The sequence below is a fragment of the Dermacentor variabilis genome, chromosome 8, assembly GCF_050947875.1.
Source record: "Dermacentor variabilis isolate Ectoservices chromosome 8, ASM5094787v1, whole genome shotgun sequence".
Classification (NCBI taxonomy): domain Eukaryota; kingdom Metazoa; phylum Arthropoda; class Arachnida; order Ixodida; family Ixodidae; genus Dermacentor; species Dermacentor variabilis.
Window position 1 is genome coordinate 12613511 of NC_134575.1, and position 22750 is coordinate 12636260.

The 22750-nt window shown below is 42.9% G+C and overlaps 1 protein-coding gene across 1 annotated transcript; it reads left to right on the forward strand.

The window, feature by feature from the left end:
* The first annotated feature begins 4 nt into the window (after window positions 1-4).
* Window positions 5-22207, forward strand: LOC142589631 (uncharacterized). Its single transcript, XM_075701146.1, has 12 exons — window positions 5-439; window positions 2285-2566; window positions 3436-3613; window positions 4422-4595; window positions 5511-5600; window positions 7455-7626; window positions 9690-9810; window positions 11211-11296; window positions 12856-13051; window positions 17321-17523; window positions 19935-20409; window positions 21630-22207. The coding sequence occupies exons 1-12, from the start codon at window positions 298-300 to the stop codon at window positions 21983-21985; spliced, it is 2475 nt and encodes an 824-aa protein (XP_075557261.1). The 5' UTR covers window positions 5-297; the 3' UTR covers window positions 21986-22207.
* Window positions 22208-22750: the final 543 nt, after the last annotated feature.

The window sequence follows — 22750 nt, forward strand, 5'->3', positions numbered from 1 at the left end:
TTCCACGTTTGCCAAAACGGTAATTTAAGTATCAACCTCAGTTTCGTTGGTATTATTTTTACTATCTTAAGAATACAGCTAAAAAGTAATAATGTTTACTAAGCAATAAATATTAAATTTGTTTTAAAAGTTGTTTAATGTTTATAGAATACTAAACACTTTTCAGACACAAAAGTTACGGAATACTACAGTGCGCTTTACCCCGATCGACACTTTCGGCTGATGGCGGCCGTGTAGCGGTGTTCAAAACCGAGCAAAGCGTACCTTTCAAAACTGAAGGTTCAAAGGCTTGCGGCCATGCCAACTCCTACAGAGCAACTTGAAAAATGGAATGCTGCCTTTGATCTGCTACTGTTTCAGCAGCTCAAAGATGACGTCGACGACACGTTGGTTCAGAAGCTTGTCAGCGTCCTTAATACGAACGTGCAAGGCGACGCAGGTGTGATTTGTGTGATCAGCTGCTTTTCTGTGATCGGCACTTTTATGAAAGCTAACAAATACAAAACTGGCTCACAATGGGTTGTCATAGCTGCAACGTGTGCGATCTGGAAAGGCACTTTGACAACATGTACAGTGCATTTGTGCTGTTGCACTAGTACTGTCATAATTTGACGCAAGAAGCTAATATGCAGAAAGAAGCGCTAAAGCAAAACACCGTCTCTTATATAACAGTGTTTCTATACAAGAAAAAAGACCGATGAATAAAATTTTAGCAGTAATGATAAGAGCTAACAATCAGCATATATGTGCATTAATAGGATCAGGTTAAACATATTATTAACTGCATGGACTTAGAAGCTAAACACTGCGATGTCCGCTACCTCATGTGCTTTCATAAAGTTATGAGGACGATGTAGTTTTAGTTGTCATTCTAAAGAGCGGTTTTTTCTTATTCAGTGGTTGCAAACAACAAATATTAGAGGTTTCAGAAAAGAGTATTGTGTTCTAAACGCAAAATGAGGTCTTTTTCTCGTGACTGAACATAGACTCTGCTATGCTGCTGCTTAATTTATTTCACTATTACTGCAATAGCAGGTTAATATATAATTTTGTTTTGTCTGCTTTTGAACAATGTCTTAAATAAGCTTCTGTCTTTTCTTAAAGCATAAACCTGGCGTTCGTCTTTTTTTTCTTTTGCATCCTGAAAGCAAATATGTCCAGCGTGAAGTCCACTTATGGGATATAAAACCAGTTCCTTTGATTCGCTCACTGTTTTGTACTTATGTAACCAACTTGAAGTCACATTGGTATCCAGTAGAAATGCCGTCATCATTGACACTGCATCTGTCCTCATATTTCTTTATTGGTAAACATTTTTTGCAGTAAATATACCAACTAGGCCAAGTTCAAAATCATCTGAAGTTAAATCTCCTTAATAACACTCCATGAATCGACCCATAAAATATTTCATGCCTTCAAGTTCGGGGAACACAAGAACAAATAAGGCGTAGTAAACACCTCACAGAATACAAATTTCACAGTAACCCCTTCAGATTTTCACTCTTTCTGCTGACTGTAAGTGAATGGAGCCCACTCACAGAGAACATTGCTGGCAGTACCCCACTTAGCTTGTTTCCTTCAGCTTTTTTGAGTTCCATTTAGTTCTTGCCACATAGCCCTTTTTGGAGTTTTGCAATTTCTTGGGTTTTTCAGACCTGGGGTTTCACATGCCAAAACCATGATCTGAAAGTGGGGTATTTCAGATTAATTTTGACAACCTGAGGTTCCTTAACGTGCACCTAAAGCTTTGTCCTGCAGTGGACATAAAATAAGCTGATGATGATGCTGATGAGATGAGGATGATGTTTAAGTACACAAGTGTTTTCACATTTTGCGCCCATTGAAATATGGCCACTGCAGCCGTGATCGAATCTCCAACAAATGCAGCACCGCAATGCCACAGCCACGTGGCTACTGCAGCAGGTTATATACTTATTAGTGCTGGTCACCGGTTACTCAAGCAAATTCAGAATGTAAGCTCAATTTGTTTTATCTCAGTATACCAATTGCGTCTTTTCTACTGTTTTAGATTTGTCGATTGTTCTGCCTTTTCTAGTTCCTTACCATTCTGTAATGACAGGGTACTTTTTGCCAATGCAGCAATGTGCATTACACCTGTCTCTCTACTTATATTCTAGTCAACCTGACGACAATTGGGTTTGTAGCCTGTGCTTTGACTCGCTGTTTCTAAACCTCAGGAATACTTTTTCTGTTTGTGTATCATGTCTCAATACATGCTGAAGCCTTTATAAAGGCTAAAGCAGTGTGGCTAAATAAATTACAGAATTCGGCGCTGGGCTGTGGAGAGGCTGCGGTGTCTTGTCCAAGCTGGAGAAGTCCGTTGCAGTGCCTAGGACATCAGAGTCCCTCTGCTTCACACTTCAGCTCATTGCCGTCTTTGGAAAGCTTGAACCGATGTTTGCATCTCTTCACAACGACAGTCGTGTGCTGAAGGCCTTGGATAGACTGGGGGAAAACACCAATGCCAGTGAGCAGGCATCGTACCTGGATGTCGTGACGTCATTCCTCAGTCACCAATCTGGGCGGGCCTGGTGCATCGAACATGGTATGTAGCCTGGTGAAATCGCTGTTTGACTTACCTGGCTTTAGCTGGGCTAGTATAATGTGAGCATTACTTTCACTCGATTCTAGTCCCTTTTTTTATCTTCCACTGTTCATGGGCAGCCGATCGTGATGATAGGCGGAGCACCGCTCAGACTGCTGATTAAGTGCGAAAAGGAATAGCATTGGAACAGAATCTCTACTTTATTTCAACCCTGGTTTACTTGGATAGTTTGCCTTGCTTTTGCTTGATTTTAGCTGATTTATCTGGTTCTAGCTTTTATAACCGGCTTCAGCGCGATTATCCTGGCTTTATGTGGTTTACTTGACTTTAGCTCATTTACCTAGCTTTAGCTAGCTTGCCTGGCTTTAGCTCTATTTATGGCTTTATCTGAATTGTATGGTTAACTTTATTTATTGATAACAGTGTCAGGTTTCTTTTTAAATCAGAAACATTATTATCTTTGACAGTGAGGCAACTGCGTGCAATGTTACCACTCAGAACACTAAACTGAATTTGAACGTTCAACGCTTGCTTGTGTGAGTAAGATATGATGACGAATTATTCAATTTTCTTTTAATAGTATTTACATATTGTTACATGTAGAAAAGGGAGGTTAAGTAGGCTTAATTAGGCCCCCCTCCCCCACCTATTCAAGCACTGCTTTCGTGTTGCAGGTTTGCTGATGGGCATCAACAAGATGAGTGGGCGAAATGTTATGGCATAATAAATCCTTGTCACTTAAGTGAGGCTTCCTGTAGAATGTTGCCGTATGGAAATCAGAGACTCATTCATAACGTGGATGTTCAACAATGCAACCTCTTTTTCCGATCTCACAGAAAAGGAAAGAAAAGAATGTTTTCATGTTCCAGGTGTCTCTTCGAAGGTGTTCCAATGTCTTCAGCATCCTAGCGTCTTTGTCCAGGGCAAGGCTGAGGCATTTTTTGTTGCGCTCCTTATGTCAGACCTCAGTGGAGGTGGCTGTGGGGAGGTTGCAGCATTTGTAAACAAGATCTTGACAGAAGAGCTACCACCGAGACAGCGTAGAAAGCAAGTACTACTTATGCTGCCTTTGATTCGTGCTTGAAAGTAACTGCCATGTTTGCATGCATTTTACGTGGTCAAAATTGAACTGGGTACGTTGATAAAATGGTGGTCTGCTCTGGACCACTGTCAGTTGAACTTCGCTCCTCGAAGAAGTGGGACGTGTCGAGTGAGCTCTTGAACAACACTTTGCAATTCGGTGAATGCGTTTTAAATCATGGATCCAGGATGTCAAAGAGGTGCGACATAATGCTAGTGCATGTATTTCTCTGGCATTTACCTCTGAATTGCTACTGAATATTTTTATCCAGGTAAAATGTTGTTCCTGCTTTATATTTTGTTCTTGTCCAAAACCCCTTTCTGTAAGCACCCTGCTAATGATCTTGAGCAGTGTCGCAGCATTAAGAAATATGAATAAAATAAATAAGTCCAGTCAGGACTAGCTGGCACTGATGTCCCTAGCAGCTGCATTTCTTTTGACAAAAGGCTGTACAGTCGAACCCGGGTATATGGAACCCTGATATAACAGATTATTGTGTATAACAAACAGCTGTAAAATACCCCTGAACAATTTTGTATCAAATTTTTAATTTTATATATTGAATTATTTATATATCGAACTATTTCGCAATACCCTTCGAGCTCGATATATCCGGGTTCCACTGTACTTGAGCTTTTACATTCCCTGCTGTCACAACAGTGGGAGCTTTTAGTACAGCTATTTGTTGTACGAGCATCATTTAACCTTATTGCCCAATTTTTGGAGTATTCGGTATGTCTAGTTTCCCAACTGTAGTATTTTTTTTTTTTTCAGGTGCTTGCACGTGGTTCGTTCCTTACTTGAAAAGGACCCGCAACTTAGCAAAAAGCTTTGCTCCGAGTTTGATGTCCACCAGCATCTTCTTCGCTGCTGTGTTACCTGGATGTCGACCTCTGAAGCAGCCAGCGCAGCTGCAGATGTCCTCGCCAAGCTTGCTTCTGCAATGCAGTTCGTAAAGAAAAAGAACCTTTGTTTCTTTTTATTTCAACGAATGGCTTTGGTTTAGCGCATCCAGTTCACGCAGTGGCTTAAGTTAGACTTTAAATGTGAAATAATTTTATTTTGACATGTTCAGCTATATGTCGAAGCATGTAGATGCAGTGTCTGTCTTGCCCTTCGGTTCTGGTTGTGCCATTGATAAAATTTGCAAAGCAACTTTAAGCAATGCATATGTAACCACGAAACCATAACCAGAAAATTTTGTTTGATAACACATTGTGTGACTTAGACGAGCTGAGTACATCCATGCATTTTTGGCAAAAATGAGTAAGGACAAGCTCGGCTCGTCGAATGGAAATTTACATTTTATAGCAACGCCATGGACAAGCCTAGTTTTGTCTCAGTGTTTAGTTGTGCTTTCGATAGATGGCAGCGCACAATCCATGGGACAGTGCAAGCAGAAGCAAATGTATTCTTTCTAAGGAGGTAAAACATGTTGGCAACTAGGGTCCTTAGAAATAATTAGGAAATTTTTGTTCAGAATTTGGGATAATATTGTGGTACAGAAGAGGTTAAATTTCAAATATGAAAACTCTCTAATAGCTGTTTGCATCATTTGTTACAAAAACACCATCTAAGGTGCCCCTGTGAATGCAATCTAAGCCAAAAAGTTTTTTCTTAACACATTAAGGAGCAAGCTAAAGCACAATCAGAAATATTTTTTGATGTAATAAGCCTCTCGGTAGCCTCTTTTCAATGCAGCCATGTTCACGGCATGCAGTCTTCCTAAATTGCCATACTAATTAAGGTAGTAGTAATGTGACGGTTATCTGTGCAGGCTCATGATAAAGGAATTTTGTGCAGTAATTGTCAGTCACGTGTTTGAGTCGTAACATTTAACGCCACTGTTTTTTTGTCCACCAGGGATGACAGCTTCTTAGAAGAAGCAATGGATTTGCTGAGTAGAGACAAGCTTGTCAGCATCAAGTTTGCAGCTAGCTTTGTTCAAGAAAGGCAAGTTCTTTTCATCTACAGCTTTTCACAGAAGGCATGCATTTAGTTCACCAGATCAGCCTATTCTTCATGCATCGTACAGTTGCTGAATGACATTAGATTTTAAGAACTTTGTAAAACCGAACTTCAGTTATCTTCTCTACCATAAGCCATTGTGTGTAGTGAAGACCCATGTTTAGTATTGCAGATAGTGTTGATCCCTGAACATTCAGTCTTGAGCATTCAGTGCAGTTGTATTAATTAAATTGGGATACTTGTAAAACAGCCAAATCTCCACATTGACACATTTAAATTGTTTATGTTTTCGGTGAAAGTTTCTTTAAGACAATTTGTGTTGCAATATTATCGCTCAGCGCAAGACGCATCTTTCTATATCTGAAGTTTCTCGAATGTTATCGCTGGTTCTATTGATTGTCTGTTGTCACCGAACCTTGTGTGATCTGATTGTATCTGCGACACGAATTGTGTAGTACTTCGTGGAAGGCACGTGAGCATTAATGGAACCTTTGACGAGTCATGTATCAAAATCAACGTGCTTGACCCACAAATTTGACTTCTTCGATCACCGACTATGCTCGTCACTATCATTGTGCTTCATGTGTCACTTGCTTTTGTAGGCACAAGTTTGCCCGCTAAAAAGTTAGTTTCATGATTCACAGTTATGCTACTGTGTTCTTCACCATCACTACAACGTGACAATGTGATGAACACGAATGCTACAAAGTTAAAAATAAAGTGTTTATTGCCGACATTAGCACGTTACAAATACAGTCGAACCTCACTATAACGAAGTTATACTTGCAGCGAAAAACTTCATTAAATCGCAAATTTCATTAATTCGAGGTTTAAAGTTTCAGCAGCAAAGAGCACATCACAGATATCCCGAGCATTACATGTGGATAGTATCTTGTTAGTAAGCACTTATAAACGAATTGCAAGAAGGTCGGGGTCCATAACAGCGCGGTTATGAGTGGCAGAATGGTGCAGTGCGAGTTACACCGAGAGCATTGCATCGACATGGCTCACAGTGCCCAGCGCTGTAAATCTTGGATGCCAGATGCCATGACTGATCGTGCTTAGTGGCTGCAGTCGGCGCCCACAAATTAAAAACAAAAGTGTTAAAAGGTACGGATATTTGTCCTGAGCGAAAAAACAAACATGAAAAGTCAGTTTTGTGGTGGATAGTTTTGCCAGATGGCGATAGCAGAGAGACAGCCACACGAAGTAAGGCTTATAGTTTTATAGGTGTCAAGCGTTCTCAGGCAAACGTACATTAACAGATCTCACTCGATCACCACGAACTCACTGTCACAACGCAAGCAAATGCTCCGTACTGTGTCTCGGAAACTGGAGATTACTTGACCGCCAACACTAGATGCACGGGAAGTTCTTTACAAATGCGACAAATAGCGCAGCAGTGTTTCCTGCCTACCACGTCCCGGCACGCGCGCTTTGACAGCGTTTGATATCGAGGTTTGACTGTAATGCTTCCTAGAAGATCTGGAGGGACGAGTCCAATAGACTGGCATCCACAGGCCATTGCACCCCTTGTAACGTCATCACTGATATTGCCTAAGGCTTTGGAAAATGAGCAAGGCCTTCAGAAGCCACAGAAGGCAGAGCAAACAATATGTTACACAATATTGTAAGTTTTCTGCTGAATATTTGACCTGCATGTTGCAGCTTCTTTTGCGGATTGTAAACTTTTTCTTGCAGTGTTCAAAAAGTGTTTCGAAGAAAGTAACACAAAATGATTGTCCTGAAGGCAATGCATGCTGCTTCAAGTAATTTCAGCGATTTTGTCCTAACTTCAGTGATTTTGTTATTTCCCACACATACCCATGATCCCTTCAGTGCCAGTATAAAACCATGCATCAGCAAGGAAACTGAACAAAAGATTGCGGAAATCGTGATGGGTCCAATAGCCACAAAGGAGTCGGAGATTGGAGACAAGTCGAAAATGAGGGCGCTGCAGTCGACAGCAGTTTGCGAGTTGAAGAGAGCGCTTCCATACTTTGTCCACTCGGTATGTGTATCCAAGATGACTTTCTTTGTTGAACAGTGTTGTCTGTTAAGTGGCTTTCCTAGTAATCTTAAAGTGCTCCTAACTCACTCTGAGCTCAAAAATTTGTTATATATGGTGCCAGCTGTATAATATATGGCCAGCTGTCTACAGTATATCCACTGCAGTAGCTCAGTGGCCCCAGTGTTGCACTGCTGAGCTCTAGGTCGCAGGTTCAATCCCGGCTGCTGTGGCCATATTTTGATGAGGGCAGAATGCAAAAAATGCTCGTGTTACTTAGGTTTAGATGTACGTCAAAGAAACCCAGGTGGTCCAAATGAATCCAGAGTCCCCCACTACGGTGTGCCTCATGCTCAGATTGTGGTTTCGGCATGTAAAGCCCCAGAATTAAATTCTTTAATTTAATGAGTCTACAGTGAACATACAGCCACAATTTCTTGAAATGTTGCTGCGTTAGCCAGGTGGCAGGCATTTGATGAACGACTAAGTGGCCGCTGCAATTTCTCGCTTGCCTTTGATGCCCTCCCCACAGGTGCTCTCATTTCCTTGTTCACCAACACCGTACAGGGCAGCGAAACCGACGTGCAGTGTCAGAAAATCAGATGGGCTCCTCCATTGCCCACCTCCATGTGACATTGACTGAATGGAGGCTTCACTTGAAATGTAGCAAAACAACGGTGGGGATTAGACCCGCACATCTGACTCGTTCGTCATCTGGCAGCAACTGAGCGAGCAGTGCCCGTGGCCGCTGCTCATGCTTGGCGCATTGTCTTGTTCTTTATTTGCAACATGGCGTACGGTACTCAAGCCCTGCTTCGTTTTTATGAACACACAGTCGCCTCTCATTGTGTAAAACGTAGAATTTAACTTTCTTTAGCTGCCTCCCGTCACGTTGGCACTTAAGTCCTTCATCGGACAACCTTTTGACGGCTTTTACCGTGGTGACATCACGTGCAGGACCCTGCCGGCATCACGACATATGAAGAAGGAACTGGGAAAGCTCAGAGAGGAGCGTTCAGTTTCAAAAAATTATTTGTGGCTTCCACTGCGGTAGGTAGCATGGCCGTGTTTGCCTAAGATTATCGCAACGCATTCTGTACATGATACACATTTAATTCAGATGTTTTCGAAATGCCAGAGGTGGTTAAAGAGCTAAGCCAAAAAAGAAACAGCCTTACGTAAAAGCAAATTTTGTCATTTAGATAAAATTTGCACAAGAAAAAGGCACAAAAAGTGTTATCAGTGTGCAAATAATGCAAACATTTTGCGGCTTTTTGGAAAGACTGGCTGAGCAGTACAGGACAATGTTGCAACGCTTAATGCCTGCGACAGATTGTTCCCTCATGTTACTGCACATTCAGCTGCATAAGCCTGCTGTGTCAAACACTTTTTCCTAACATTTACACATGAAGATTCATAAATTGTCACTTTATAATGTGTGAATTGAGATAGGTTTTGTGGCATTCTGTTGCCCAGCCACTATCCATGCCCATACATTCTTGAAATAAATGCCCATCGTATGGCATACTGAAAAGCTGCATATGTACATGGTATGACCACATAATCTATTTTGACTGCTAGTATTGCTTATAATTGTATATTTTTTTCTTGCAAAACTTAACACTTACTGTGCAGTAATTAGCTGGTAGTACCACCTTCTGACAGGTTAAGGAAGCGTCCAGAATTAGGCAGTGTAAAAGTACGAAGAAAATAAGGAGGCACGGTTTGTGGCGTATGCATGAGGCTGACAGGTAAGTTCCAGAGAGCAAGCACATTAGACATCTTGTCCAGATGTGCTGTTCCTACAAGCCTTTGCATCCTTTTGTTTGACTCAGTAAAGCCGTTATAGTGCAAATAAAACAAACACGACGAACAGAAGGCTGGATACCACGGTCTGGTGTTTGACTGTTGTGATGATATCCAATGTGCGCTGTGGCCATCGAACCTCCCCCTCCCCCCCCTTTCCATAAGCTGTAACCACTGCTTTTTTGCCTGCTCTTTCTTGCAACTTTGCGTTTCAGAATGGACTGGATTAATTTCAGATCATATTCATTTAATTACTGCAGGTCACTCATGAAATGGTGGTTGACAAGATAGTGCAGTTCTTGCTGCATTCCCCGGCTGCCAAGGTGGCGCGGCTGCTTTCGGTTGCCCTCGAGTGCTTGGCGTTTGCTGTCAGAAAAGTTGGTGAGTGTTTTATTCAGCCTTTGCTTCTTGTACTCTGAGTACTGACACAGTACTGAGTACTTGTACTCAGAGTACTGACACAATTGTTTATCGCACAACTTGTGTATGTTGAAGCTGTGCTCTAGCTATTGTTAATAGTAACAGTAATTTTGTTATGCAGTGAGTTGTACATAAAGTAAGTTCTGTGCCGCTTATGTGCACTGTTGGGCATGTATGTGGCACTGGCAGCCATTTTATTTATTTATTTATACATACTGCAGACCACATAACTTGGTCCAAGCAGGACGGGCTTTATCTTATGCACCATTGCTAGTGTAAACACTTTAAACACGGTTATTGGATTTTATATCTGTTACCTGGCGAATTAGCTGATACATAGAACAGAATGAAAATGCAGTTTGGAGTAATACAAACATCTGAGCCACCTAGGCACTTTGAACAGCTTCTGAGAATGCTTCATAACATACAAGATCCCTTAGGCAAGCTTATCTGAATATTTTGTCAAACTAACCAAAAACACTGACCTTTAATTACTCCCATAATCTAGTTACTGTATGTAGCAGAATATTATATGTATAGTGGCAACTGACAAGTACTGTGTGCAATATTTCAGTAATTGTGCAGACTTGTGGCATACTTCTCTGTTGTCTTGCTTGACCGCCTTGTTCAGTTGCCATATCGTAAGTCCGGGCATCAGTTTTATGCCTTGGAGTTGAAGCATCAGAATAGTTGATTATGATTCAAATGGGCTCACCATAATTGAGACATTTGTAATAGAACCTATGCTACAAAATTGGTTATTGTGTACGAGGTACATAAGAAAGAAGTCTAGGAAACTGTGGTATCTCCAAATGCTTTGTGCTGCTTGCAATGTGACATCATATGGAGCAATCTCTGTTTTCTTTTTATTTGTTATTATTACCGTTACAATGTGGTATGTGAGGAAGGTTTCTGAAATCATGGATGTTCATTCCGATACACTGCAAGCAAAAAAGAAAATTTTTTCATTCTTATTTCTAACGTTTTTAGGTAGAGAGTCAGTCATGTGCATTGATGTCCTTGTGATAAGCATTCCTAAAAAATTCAAAATATTTTTCTCCATCAATCATCACTCGCTCTTAAATTTTTGAAGCTACAGTAAATGTGTTGACATTTATTATAATCCGACAGTATTACTTGGCATTTGACAGGGATCACACCCTGTCACTAGAAGGATAGCTACATGTGCAGATTTCTATCCTTTCCACTTTCGGACAGCTTAGCACAAACACCTGTTAACATGGATATTTTAATCAAGTGGAGTTGCCCAGTGGGGATTGGTCTGGTGTGTTTGCATCTCTGTTGAACTGTGAACACGTAATTTTCTCAACCAGCTGTTTTATCGCACATTTTACTGGCAGATCTTGTGAAAGCAGATCCTTCGAGGTTGAGAAGTTATCTGGACAACTTGGCACCATTTCTTCGAGATCCAAATTTGTCAGCCCATGTAAGTAGACCAGTGTATCCTAATCTTTCCTTGTGTAAAGTGGTGCAGTTAAGTTCACCTATACCGATACCACTCGTAATGAAGCAAATTAAGCTGTTATTATTGTGCCTGTTAACAGCTTATGCCCATGTTAACTAGTTAAAGGGCATAAAACAGAAAAAATTAGTTGAGCTGTATTCGTGAGTTATCTTTCGGGAATACCACAAAAGCCACTCTCTCCATAAACAAAGGCTTGGTAATCCAGAAAAGACCAAATAATGAAGCAGGTGTCCCTGGCGACTGAGTTGGTGGCACTGTGAACAGTTAGGACCTAGAACTAGAACCGCAACAAAAACAAAACTGCCTCAATGTTTATGACAATGCAATAGAAGACAAAAGACAAGGATGCGCACAATGCAAAGGTTTCGGGTGCAGCTGCTCCCACTAGCGGCAAGTTGTGTGTTTGTGTGCGTGTTCTTTAGTGTCATGCGATTCAGTGTGCGTTCCACTAGCAAGTATGGCCACACCAAGTCGGCCAATCTTCAACTTCAGCATATTATTTTACCCACTTCCATTTTCCTTGAGCCTTTATCTTATCGCTTCTGCATTCCATTTAAATCAACCAATGATCTCCCCTATGCTTTTGTTGGCTTCATTATCTATTTGCTTCATATGATTGTGACTTAACTAAAATCAGGCCCCTTGGTTCCCAGACCCCCCCCCCCCCCGCCCCTCTCCCCGCCTTTCTTCAAACGAGCTGTTAGGTATTAAAACAGGAAATCAGGTTTTTTGATTGTTATAATGTAGGAAAGAGCATCAGTCACAAAATTGGCTGCCCTACTAAGTCATGTCGGGACTAGGGACTTTCAATCAAAAGTAAGGACTGTCCCACTAAGTTCGGGATTAGACAACCCTATCGGTTGCGCTTTTTAGACAATCACAAGGAAGGAAGACAGGACAGGCGCCTCTCCTGTCTGCACCTGTCCTGTCTCCCTTCCTTGTGATTGTCTAAAAAACGCAACCAACGTTTCCAGTTACAATGAACCAACTTGCCCAACAACGCATTCTGCTAAACCCTATCGGCACTGTCATTTTGGTGGGAAATTTTAAAAAGTTGAAGTTTAGCCTTTTCTTTGTCTCCTAGTAAACAACTTCTTACCATAAAGTTAAGAGAGATAAGTGCTTCGAAAGAATACTTTGTCAGCCAAAAGTGATTTAGTGTTTTTGTTTAGCGTCCCTTTACCAAATCTGCAATGGAAGCAATTGGAAACGATGTGGTGCTCTCTCTTATAAGCTGCATTTTACATGAGTCAGAAACAGAAGATAGTGTTAATTTCCAATTTCTATTATTCTCTTCTTCTTGTACCATATCTTTATTGTGATTGGATATACACAACAAATCATAATTTAAAAGGTTACTTGGCAAGTGAATCTTGTCACTGAAATATACTTTGCAATGATTAAGCACCAATCTCTAAATGCTTCTTTAAGCTTATGTTGGTTTAGGCACATGTAATCAGTTTGTTTGTTTTTTCGCAATCCTTAACTTACAATCCTTACTTTGCAATCTATATTTGCAGGCATTGAAGCAAGCCCTTGCGATATCCCTGACGTTGGTGTGCGTCATGTTCTCGAGTGCGGGCCAGGATTTCGACTGGAGGGCGTGTGCTGCCCTCTGCTCCTTTGGCGAATCCCTGCAGCGTCAGCTCGTATCGACAGAGCCGCAGTTTGTGGAAGCTGCACTGGACTCCTTCAGTGGCATCGCGGATGATGTTGGTATGCTACCTCATTTGGTTAAACCACGCAGCAGTAAAGAGAAACTGATGAGAAAAATGAACTTGAGCAGGGTTACTACCCCTCTACAATGCCAAAAGAAGCCATTCTTACCGTTACAAGAGGTTTCGTAAACCAGAAAAGAAGAAAGAAAGAAAAAAACGAAAAAAGTGTAGCGATGTCTCTCTGAGGTTCCCACACTAACTCTATGTAACGTCATGGATCTTGACAGCTGCCCGGGCCAAGCAAAATTTTTTATGCAGTCATTTTCCATTAATTTGACCCTGATGTGACTCATGAAATTGATCGATTTATCCGGCGGGTCGAATTAAACAGGACACAGAAAAAAACTCATAACCACTCCGCTGATTCGTTTGGCAGTATTTTCCCTATTTTAACAGACACCCAAATCAAATGTGCGCCCACTTTCTATGGGCGCAAAGCAGAAAACAAATGTAGAAATGAGATTAAAGTTCCCTCACAAAGTAGAACTCTAACGTGCACCAGCTTATTTAGCAAAAAACAATGGTCTGGTATGTGTCGCACAATGGTGGTCGGTTTTCAAAAGTCAGCTTTGCCGCACGTTTATTAAAGTTAGCCTTGCTGCAATAGACGAGGCAACCTAAAGTCTGCCCGCGTGGCAGCAGCGCCGAATGCTACCCTAGCGGACAGATGGAAGTTTCGAAGGTCGTCGCTGCGCGAGCGCGTGCCCGTGTTCTGTTTGGTGGGAGCGCTCGTGCTGGCTTGGGCGCGTTGTTCTTGCGATGGCGAGTGCGACTTCATCAGCCAGGAAAGGTGGCACGCAATACTGCTGTGTTGTTGACTGCCACAACAGCCTCGAAAACACAAAAGGTCGAATGCCACCCGTGAAATTCTACAGATTTCCGGGGAAGTGGCACGAGAAGGACAGACGACAAGCATGGATAACTGCAGTGTGCCGAGTCAAGTGCCATACTTTCGTATTCGCGTGCAATATCGCGGCCGCTCGATGAAAACGGAATAGTGATATGCCTGTTTGTAGCGCGCAACCGTTTGTTTAGTCATGCCGCATTGTTGAATTGTGTTGACATCTGCCGCTTGTTAGCGGTAAATGCATGCGTGTTGCGCCGCTGAGCTCGACGACGCGAGCTCGATTCCCGGCCACGGCGGCCGCATTTCGATAGGGGCAAAGTGCAAGAACACCCTTGTTACCATATGCTTTGATTTTTGTGCACGTTAAAGAACCCCCGGAGGTAATAAGTATTCCTGAGACCTGTGAATCCTGAAAACACTCTTTACTGCACTATTTTCTCTCGTGACCAAGCAGAGCTGATTAACCTGTGCAATAAAGGTGGAATCGCAAGATATGTGCCGTTGCTCGTAAGTACACAATTTTCTATTTGTTATACGTAGAGCAGACAAGCATAGGCGTAGCCATGGGGGCATTTAATCCCCCTCTCTAAATAGGTTATATATAAACACACGCTCGCGAATATTGCGTTGCCAGAACACCACCTCTCGCTCGGCCTCAATGAGCTGTGCCTTAGCAGATAAGCGTAAAAGGTATAGATGATGTAACACAGCTGCAAAGAAAATATTTTTGTAATTATTTATTGGGCAAGTGAGTAGGCGATGATGATCTTTTAATCAGAGAGCAGCATTGAAAGATGCAGGCAACGGGTCGCATTTTAAGCATTGAACTCTCTCAACATGTGATATGTCAAATGAAACCTCGCAGTGACACTGGTTCAACACAAAAACAAGCAGGCTTCGCTAAGCGAAGACATCGATAACGCTTGCCGTTGTTCGCTGACAGCTCTGCGCAAATCAGAACGAACACAAACATGTAATTTACTAATGCTCCAGCCAAGAAATTTAGCAGCAAAAAGGGGGAGCACAAAATGAGAGCAGCCGTGTGTGCACGCGATTAGCTACCGAGGAAACTAACGGCAATCGTCACTGTCCCTGCACATCTCTGCAAGTATGCATGACCGCTTTGTGCCTGCATCATATAGAAATAAAAGTCGCTAAACTTCTGAACTTGGTGCATACCTCTAACTCGATGTCGCATACGATCTTGTTGGGCACCTGTGACACGCACTTGGCTTTCACTGTCACATCACCGTCCACGATTTGTTCAACGCCGTACACGTGCGGAAGCAGATGCTCCCCTTTCGTGAGGTTGCCACCACAAAAAAATCTGTCGGCGTCGGCAGCCTTTTTGAAACTGCATTGCAATCTTTGCATCACTGTTGCGCAAGCAGGCGATCTGCCGCCGTCGAAAACAGAGCGCCGTGAGAACAAGCAGCGAAGAAACGCGCGGGCAGGACGATGTAAACAAAGCAGAGATCGCGCCACGGCACGACCGCGCTGCATCACGTTTCCACATTGGGGGCGCTGTCAGGAGGTGTAGTAGCGCCGCCTGGCAATGGTTTTCTTGTCTATACATTTGCGTTATGCGATCAAGGATATGAATGCTGTGAAGATGGTTTTAATATCATGTACGAGTGCACAGCACAACAATTTACGGCCCAATTTTCTTTGAAAAACAAAAACAAAACAAAACAAAGTTTACGTGTATAATCAGGTAAATACCGTAATGAGACATTGTCAGCTAGAGCTAATGGTTGAAAATCTTCCTAGGGCAGGCTGAAAGTAGACGTTTTCAATGGGAGATGATGGGCACTTCAGTGCATTCACTGTCCCCTATGCTCCACTGAGACTGACGCTGCCACTCAAGTGGTCGAGTTTGGGGCCAACCTAGGGGTCATGTGCGTGCATGATGACCGGTCAAATTCAAACAACCTGGCGAAGGCCAATTTTAGGATCGAAATAACGATAGCTCAGGCCCCTAGAAATGCGTGGGTGCTGACCGGGACCTTCGGCTGGGATCGAATGGACCGAAAAATCGAATTAACTGGAGTCAAATTAACAGAAGCCTGCTGTATCAGTAAGTATGGACTAAATAATCTTCTAAAGGAGCCAAAGGCTGAACATTGCAAGTTTCAAGACCTTTTACTGGAGCACAATGGCCCAAATATGACAAAATGCATTGACATCACTGATGTCACCCTAACATATCGATGCCAAGGTTTCAGCATAAAAAGAAAAGAAAGAGAAAATTTGGCCTTTGCTTTATCTTCTAGTGATGAGCCTCTTACTGCAAAGTGAATGAAAATAGACTTTTTGAACTTTATGTCGAGACTTTATATGTCTAAACATACTTATTGTTTCTCATCATTCTCATTAAGTATAGAAGGTATCATAAGTGGTAGTTGCAAGAGGATTTTGTGAGATCTAGTGGCGGGTCACGATTGGCTTCCTGCACTGGATTTGTCAGGACCTCGGCGTCATGACAAATCATGATGGCATCAGGACGAGTCATGTACTCAGCGTTTGTAGCTATGCGCAATATGGCATATACGCTGTATCTATAGAAATTGCACAGTCTGAAGAGAGGTTTGTAGCCAGACTTTGCCATTGTCAAACTGTGCTTTAATCAAAAAGCTTTGCTTTGGTCATCAAAAAGTGCTGTCTGTGTGGACGTGTCTTAAAGATGCTCTTTTTCTTTTAGCCTTACTAGCACATCGCAACTATGAGCTTCCATGTAAGCTCTAATTGTAAATGAGTCACTATTCTGGCACTAACACTCAAAACCTTGTGGTATTGTAGGATCCCATAGAGATAGTTCAAGGCGTGGATTATTTCTTGCTCTTGCATATTGCCAAAACAGCCAGTTTTTACAATACCGGAAAGGAATATAAACAGATCAGTACTTCCAGTGAAATCTACTGTTCACGATTCATTCTGTGCACATGATATGGGAATGTGTATGCAGTATGAAGCAGGACAGAGACACACAGAAAAGACGAGGACGAGTGCTTGACAGGTGCTCGAAGAACTAGACTTGTAACTTCGAATGGTGATTGCTTGTGCTAGTTTGTTTTCCATAGTGTCAGTTTGGGCTAGTTAGTTTTCCATAATGTTTTCCTTTTGGGAACATTTTGCTAGCTTGCAAGTTCCTTGATTGAGCTGCAAAAAAATGCAATATGCAAAAAAAAAAAACACCTGTGCACCGTGCATTGCGTGCACGTTAAAGAAATCCAGGTGGTCAAAGTTAGTTGGGCATCCTACACTACGGTGTGCCTTGTAATTAGATTGTGGTTATGGCATGTAAAACCACAGTATTTGATATTAACAGCATGCCGCTGTAGTTTGTGTGCTCATAACTGCAACCTGAGAAACTTAAACGTCTGTTATTCTCTTTTCATATGCACTTCTGATTGTCAACAGAAAGGTTAAATCTGGGAGAGGGCACTTCCGGATTGTCCTGTCTTGTGAATTGGCTCCAGCATTATGGATTGGCCAGGTTTGTGTGGGACAACCTACGAAACGGCGACGGCGGAGTACGGGCATCTGCAGTGGCTGCGATTGGAAAGCTGTTCTCCCGAGAATGGTTGTGGACTCACTTTTGCAGCCGCCTGTCACTCACAGAGGTGAGAGTGAAAAGACACTTTCTTGGCAAGGTGCATTGCCCATACATCAGATAAATGCATGGGCAACACCACAAAACAAAAACTGAGGACCACAATGTACCTACTATATTTGTACCTGTCATATGCTTGCAATTAAAATTGGTTTTAACCTTGCCTGGCATTTCTACTGAACAGCTCTGAGACACTGACTGCATAGTTTACTAATTAGTAGTTGTAGTCTGCAAACTTCATTATATAAGATAATTCATTAGATTGAGGTTTTCATGCTTTGGCAGTGAGCATTCCTTATGTTGATACAATCCTTTTGGATACATTTCACTTCTTTAGCATTCTACATAAAATTACAATGAGCAGCAGTGTACAGAAGTTCTCGACAAATTCAGGCAATAATACTTGCGCAACTGCTATGCTCAAACTAATTTTGTTATGCATGGAAGCAGTACATGATAACAAATAGGTGCCTGCCATTTAGCTAGACGATAAAAGCCTGCCGCTGCAACGTGGGTGTGAGGCCTTCAGTGTGCATGATGTTTCAAGTTTTACGTTGAATCTCAAATGTCATCACTATAGACTAGGCAAGCTGGTTATGATGTTTAACTGCATGGAGCATTCTTTGTACTTCAACTTGTCCCGCTGCATAAGAACCGTATTGCATAGAAAGATTGAATGTACATGCCCGAATATTGGAAGTTCCATGCAACTGACTGCATACCCAGCGTTTTAATATGTTGGGCATAGAACCCTTACAACTCCTTACCATTCTAATCGCATATGAAAGCATTCTTCAGTTACTTGTCAGAGTGCTGACCCTAAAGCTGGATTAGCTAGAAATTGAAAAGGGGGGTTGTCGGGCGTTTCTGCCCACAGTGTGTCGTAGGCATTTCCAAAGTCCAACAAATTTAATTTCTGCCTAAATGACACACTAGCAGGCTTTAAGTTCAAATGCTATTTATTGAGGATATGTTACTGAACACTTTATAAAGCCTTGCAGCGAAGCTGTATATGGCTACCCCGGCAAATTTTCTGCGTCCGTGGGTGTGCACCGTCACGTTGACGAAAAAAATTTTTGTCTCCAGAGTTAGTGTAAAAGAGTCTAGTCTTATAGGTTCATTAGCAAAAGTGTCAAAACCTATGATAGGTGGCCCGTTGTTCATACTAGTGCACTCGTTGCAAATGTTGAGTGATTGATAGCCCATTGTGCTCGGCACGGCACTTGTTTGCCACTGCTAGGGGTTGTGCTGCAATAGCAACCGTGTTCGTGTAAAGGCCATGTAATAAACGTACACGTATGTATCGTCCAATGTGTGTTTGTCTATAAAGTGACATCAGTGTCACCTAGCGACCTTATTGGCAACTGTTCTTGAGAGTTTCTATGGGGCGGACGTGTATCGTGCACAAGGAAGAGGAGCAACGTGTCCTTCTGAAACGACGACGGGAGCAACAGCGAGAACGGGCGCCCCGGTGGCGGGAAGCCGCTAACACCACTCGTGCATCTGTCGATGAGCCTTGCTCGTGTGTGCGGACCGATGAAGGCCTGCAGCGTGCCTGTCTAGAACGGCGGCGTGAGCAGTACCGGGAATGTCAGCACCTGTGGCGGGATGCCGCTAAGGCCCCTCATCGCAGTCCCCTACCCAGCAATGATCCACAGTGTGCCTGTGACGAGCGGGCTCGCGAACAGAACTGGGAATTGAGCACTAGTGGCAGCAAAGCAGCACTGGCGAGACGCGGGCTGTAATTGCATATATATATATATATATATATATATATATATATAATTTCGTCATTTTAGAACAACACATAACAGCTTTGCTGGCCGTCTTCCTTCACAGAGTGGAAGGGCTGATGCATTTTTTTATTCGGAGAATTCGAACAGTTTAAGACTTAGGCTAACCATGAGTTTAACTAGGATGACTAGTGTTTCACAGACAACATGGCCTCTTTGTTGCTGTCATTGTAATCAAAGTCAAAGTTCTCTGAATTATAATTGTCATAAAAATCATAGTTCTGCATCATTTCATATTGGCTTCTTGCACCTGTCTGCCACGGTGGAAAACAGGAGACATGAGCAACAGCGACAGATAAGCTTTGTCATGCCATCTAGTGCAGAAGAACAAAACTTGCTGTGTGATTTTAGTTTAACGAACTTCTGTGTAGATGGTGCGACCTGTCTAAGGATATTTCACATTTGCGAATTATCTTGGGCATGTTTAGGTGTGTGCATTAGTGGCCAGGCGAGTACACTCAGGCGCAGCCATGAAGTGTGAAGGATACACTGTGTGAAAACTGATTGCATGCTGAAACTTTTCTGCAGCATGCATTTTGCTAGTGCACTGAAACCATTGCACACAGAATTCAGTAAGGTGTTGTTCATTGTAGAGAATATAATCGAAGTGACTGCCTTATTCGTGCAGGCAGATGTCGTAAAAGATGTTTCATCAATGGCCCTGGACGACACAGACGTGTTTGCCCGGAGGTCGGCAGCGTCCACTCTTCGCAGCTGGCTCGATCGAGACTGCCTCGGACTGCGCTCCAGACACCGAAGTGCTTTGCAGCGCTGTGCTTCCGGCATGCTCAGCTTGGACTTGGACTGCGAAGTCCAGCTAGGTGGCCTCTCAATCTGGAAGACGTTACTGGGAGAGACTCTCAACACGTCGAGTGCGGTCTCTGACTCCACTATGAAGGAACTGCTCAGGGAAGCTGACACTACAGGCTTTGGTGCATCCATGAAGAAAGCGATGGCTTCCAATGCAGACCAGCAAGTCCGCAGAGATGCGCAGGCCTTTCTGCATCAGCTGTTGGCAATGCTGCATGGCCAGTGTTCATTTTCTTGCAAAACTCTCGAGATGGGAAGTGAACAGGATGAAGTGGATGCCTCGAACGCTGAAGGTAACTAACATTTGTCGCTGTAATGGGGGATAGGTAGATAGATAAATATTTTATTTAGCGTAGAGCCTGATTCAGCCGGAGAGACCCTCAGCCTGGAGTCTTGCTTCTTCAGCGCTGCACTAACGAAAGCCTGCGTTGGTAAGGTGGTAGAATCATGGTCAGCCCCCGCAGCTGGGAATGTGACCATATAAAGCGTCATGATGTCACAACAAAGTATGTAGAAATGAAACGGAAACTGGCTGTAAAAAAGCTTTTATATTATTCAGGGCGCTGTGAGGCTTTAAAGCATTTTCACTGTTGTTTAGATGTACTGGACCATAACTCTAAGAAAGCACTTGAAAATATAAGTACGTCTTTTAAGGTTGGTCGTCCTCCAGGCTGTCCAGTACTGTTCGAGGTTCTCCTCGAACGAAATCACACGTCATGCGTTCAAAGTCCACGCACACACTTCTTGCAGCGATGCCCTTTTAAATGTGCCTGAAAGATTGATGCAGCTAAACAATGCACCTTAGCACAGTCAATATGATTGCACCACACTGGATCTGTGCGGTGTGATAATGATACCGCTTAATGTAGTGACAATGACAATACTATCGTCAGTGGAGACGTAGCTAGGGCCATCTAGTAGTGGCTTGCAGAAATTAACCAGGGTGCATATAAGTGCTTAATGAAACTTTTTATTTTCTCCAAGTTTTCGGGCTTTAAATTGGGGGCGTGGGCCTTGCGCCAGTTAATGTTACCTTTTTTACTGAGGGGGAATGGAGAAGGTGAATAAGTGATCACACTTTAGCATATCCAAAACCAATACCTGGGCTATGAAAGAATCTGTAGTGGAGGGTTTACGGTCAATTTCACTCATTTGGATTTCTTTAATGCACAGTGAACTCTCACTGCATAGACTCTTTTGCATATTACCTCCATTGTCACTGTGGCTGGCTATTGCACTCATTACATTAAGTTCATGAGCAGAACACCACCGAGTAGATTGGACAAAATTAATGCTTTGGCTCCAAAGCTGCCCGCTGCATTCCACTACCGCGCACAAGGTCACAGACTTGATGCTTGTCCTTCTCGTGACAATGATGAAATGAACTTAGTCTATCAGTGCAACCTTCATCTTGGCTTAGGGTGTCGCCTTGAGGCATTAAATCTGATCACTGAGAAATTGACGACGATGTGAATTCATTTTAATTATACTGTGTGCCTTACTGAATTTCCAGGCAAACCAGTTAACCGCAATGAAGCCGAGGCATCTATGGTCAGCGGTGAAGCATTTTCCAAAGCGGATCGTTCGGCAGCCATGGAGGAAGTGCTGGACCTGGGTGTGTCAGAGTGCCTCCAACGAAAGTTGAAGCTCCCCGAGAATGTCCAAATGCCGGCCGCATCACTTGCAGCAGACTCTTTACAGCTGGAGCTGGTACACACCACGGACCTCCTTGCAAAACTTTCACCACTGGGAACTTTCGGAAAGTGTGATGCCGAACATGTCTCACTGGACTTCCAAAGCTGCAACTCTATTCTAGAAGATATCTTGGCTGCCGCCGCATCTGAACATTGCGACAGAGACTGCTACTGAGTTCTTATCACCGTATGAATGTCTCTGTCTTCAGAGGAAGAAATGCTGTAAATAAAACATTCTGGCAGAACCAATCTCGCGATGAATGTGAACATTAATTCGATTAGCATTGAAGTAGGGTAGCGACACATGGCACTGCCAAATTCCCACGTTACAGCAATTTCTTGACGACCTTGTAGCTCAACTCTCCTCGCTCATTGCATGCTCTGGTCCCATTCTGTTTGTTTCACATCTCTCTCCTCACAATTGGCTTTTGACACCAACTTTTCCGCTTCTCTGTAGCCAGCTTCTCAAATTTTCTGTTGCAGGCTTCACTTCTTGCCTCTTGTTGTGTTTGTCTATCTGGGAACATACCTAGTGGCACATGTCCATTCTGGAGGATTGGCTAAAAATCTTCACATACCTAGTGTCGCATGCCCAGCTGCACCTACCCAATGGCTCAAGTTGTCTATTCGGGCACACACCCAGTGTTGCCGAGTCGGTGTGAAAGAGGTTAGAAAGGGACGTCATATCAAAAAAGTTTGTCACGTTCCCAAAGAATGCTAGTCACAATATAATTGCGGCCATCGCCTGATGACATTTTCATCAGCCCAACATAGTATCCAAAGTTGCACTTTCAGTTTTATACCTGTTTTACAGTGGAGTAGGGTACCATAGAGTCATAGAGTAGAATACCATAGAAGATACCATACAGTTGCGTGAACGCCGCCATTTTTATTTGCAAGATCAGCCAAGCGCCAGAAACACGTCATGGTCGCCATCTTG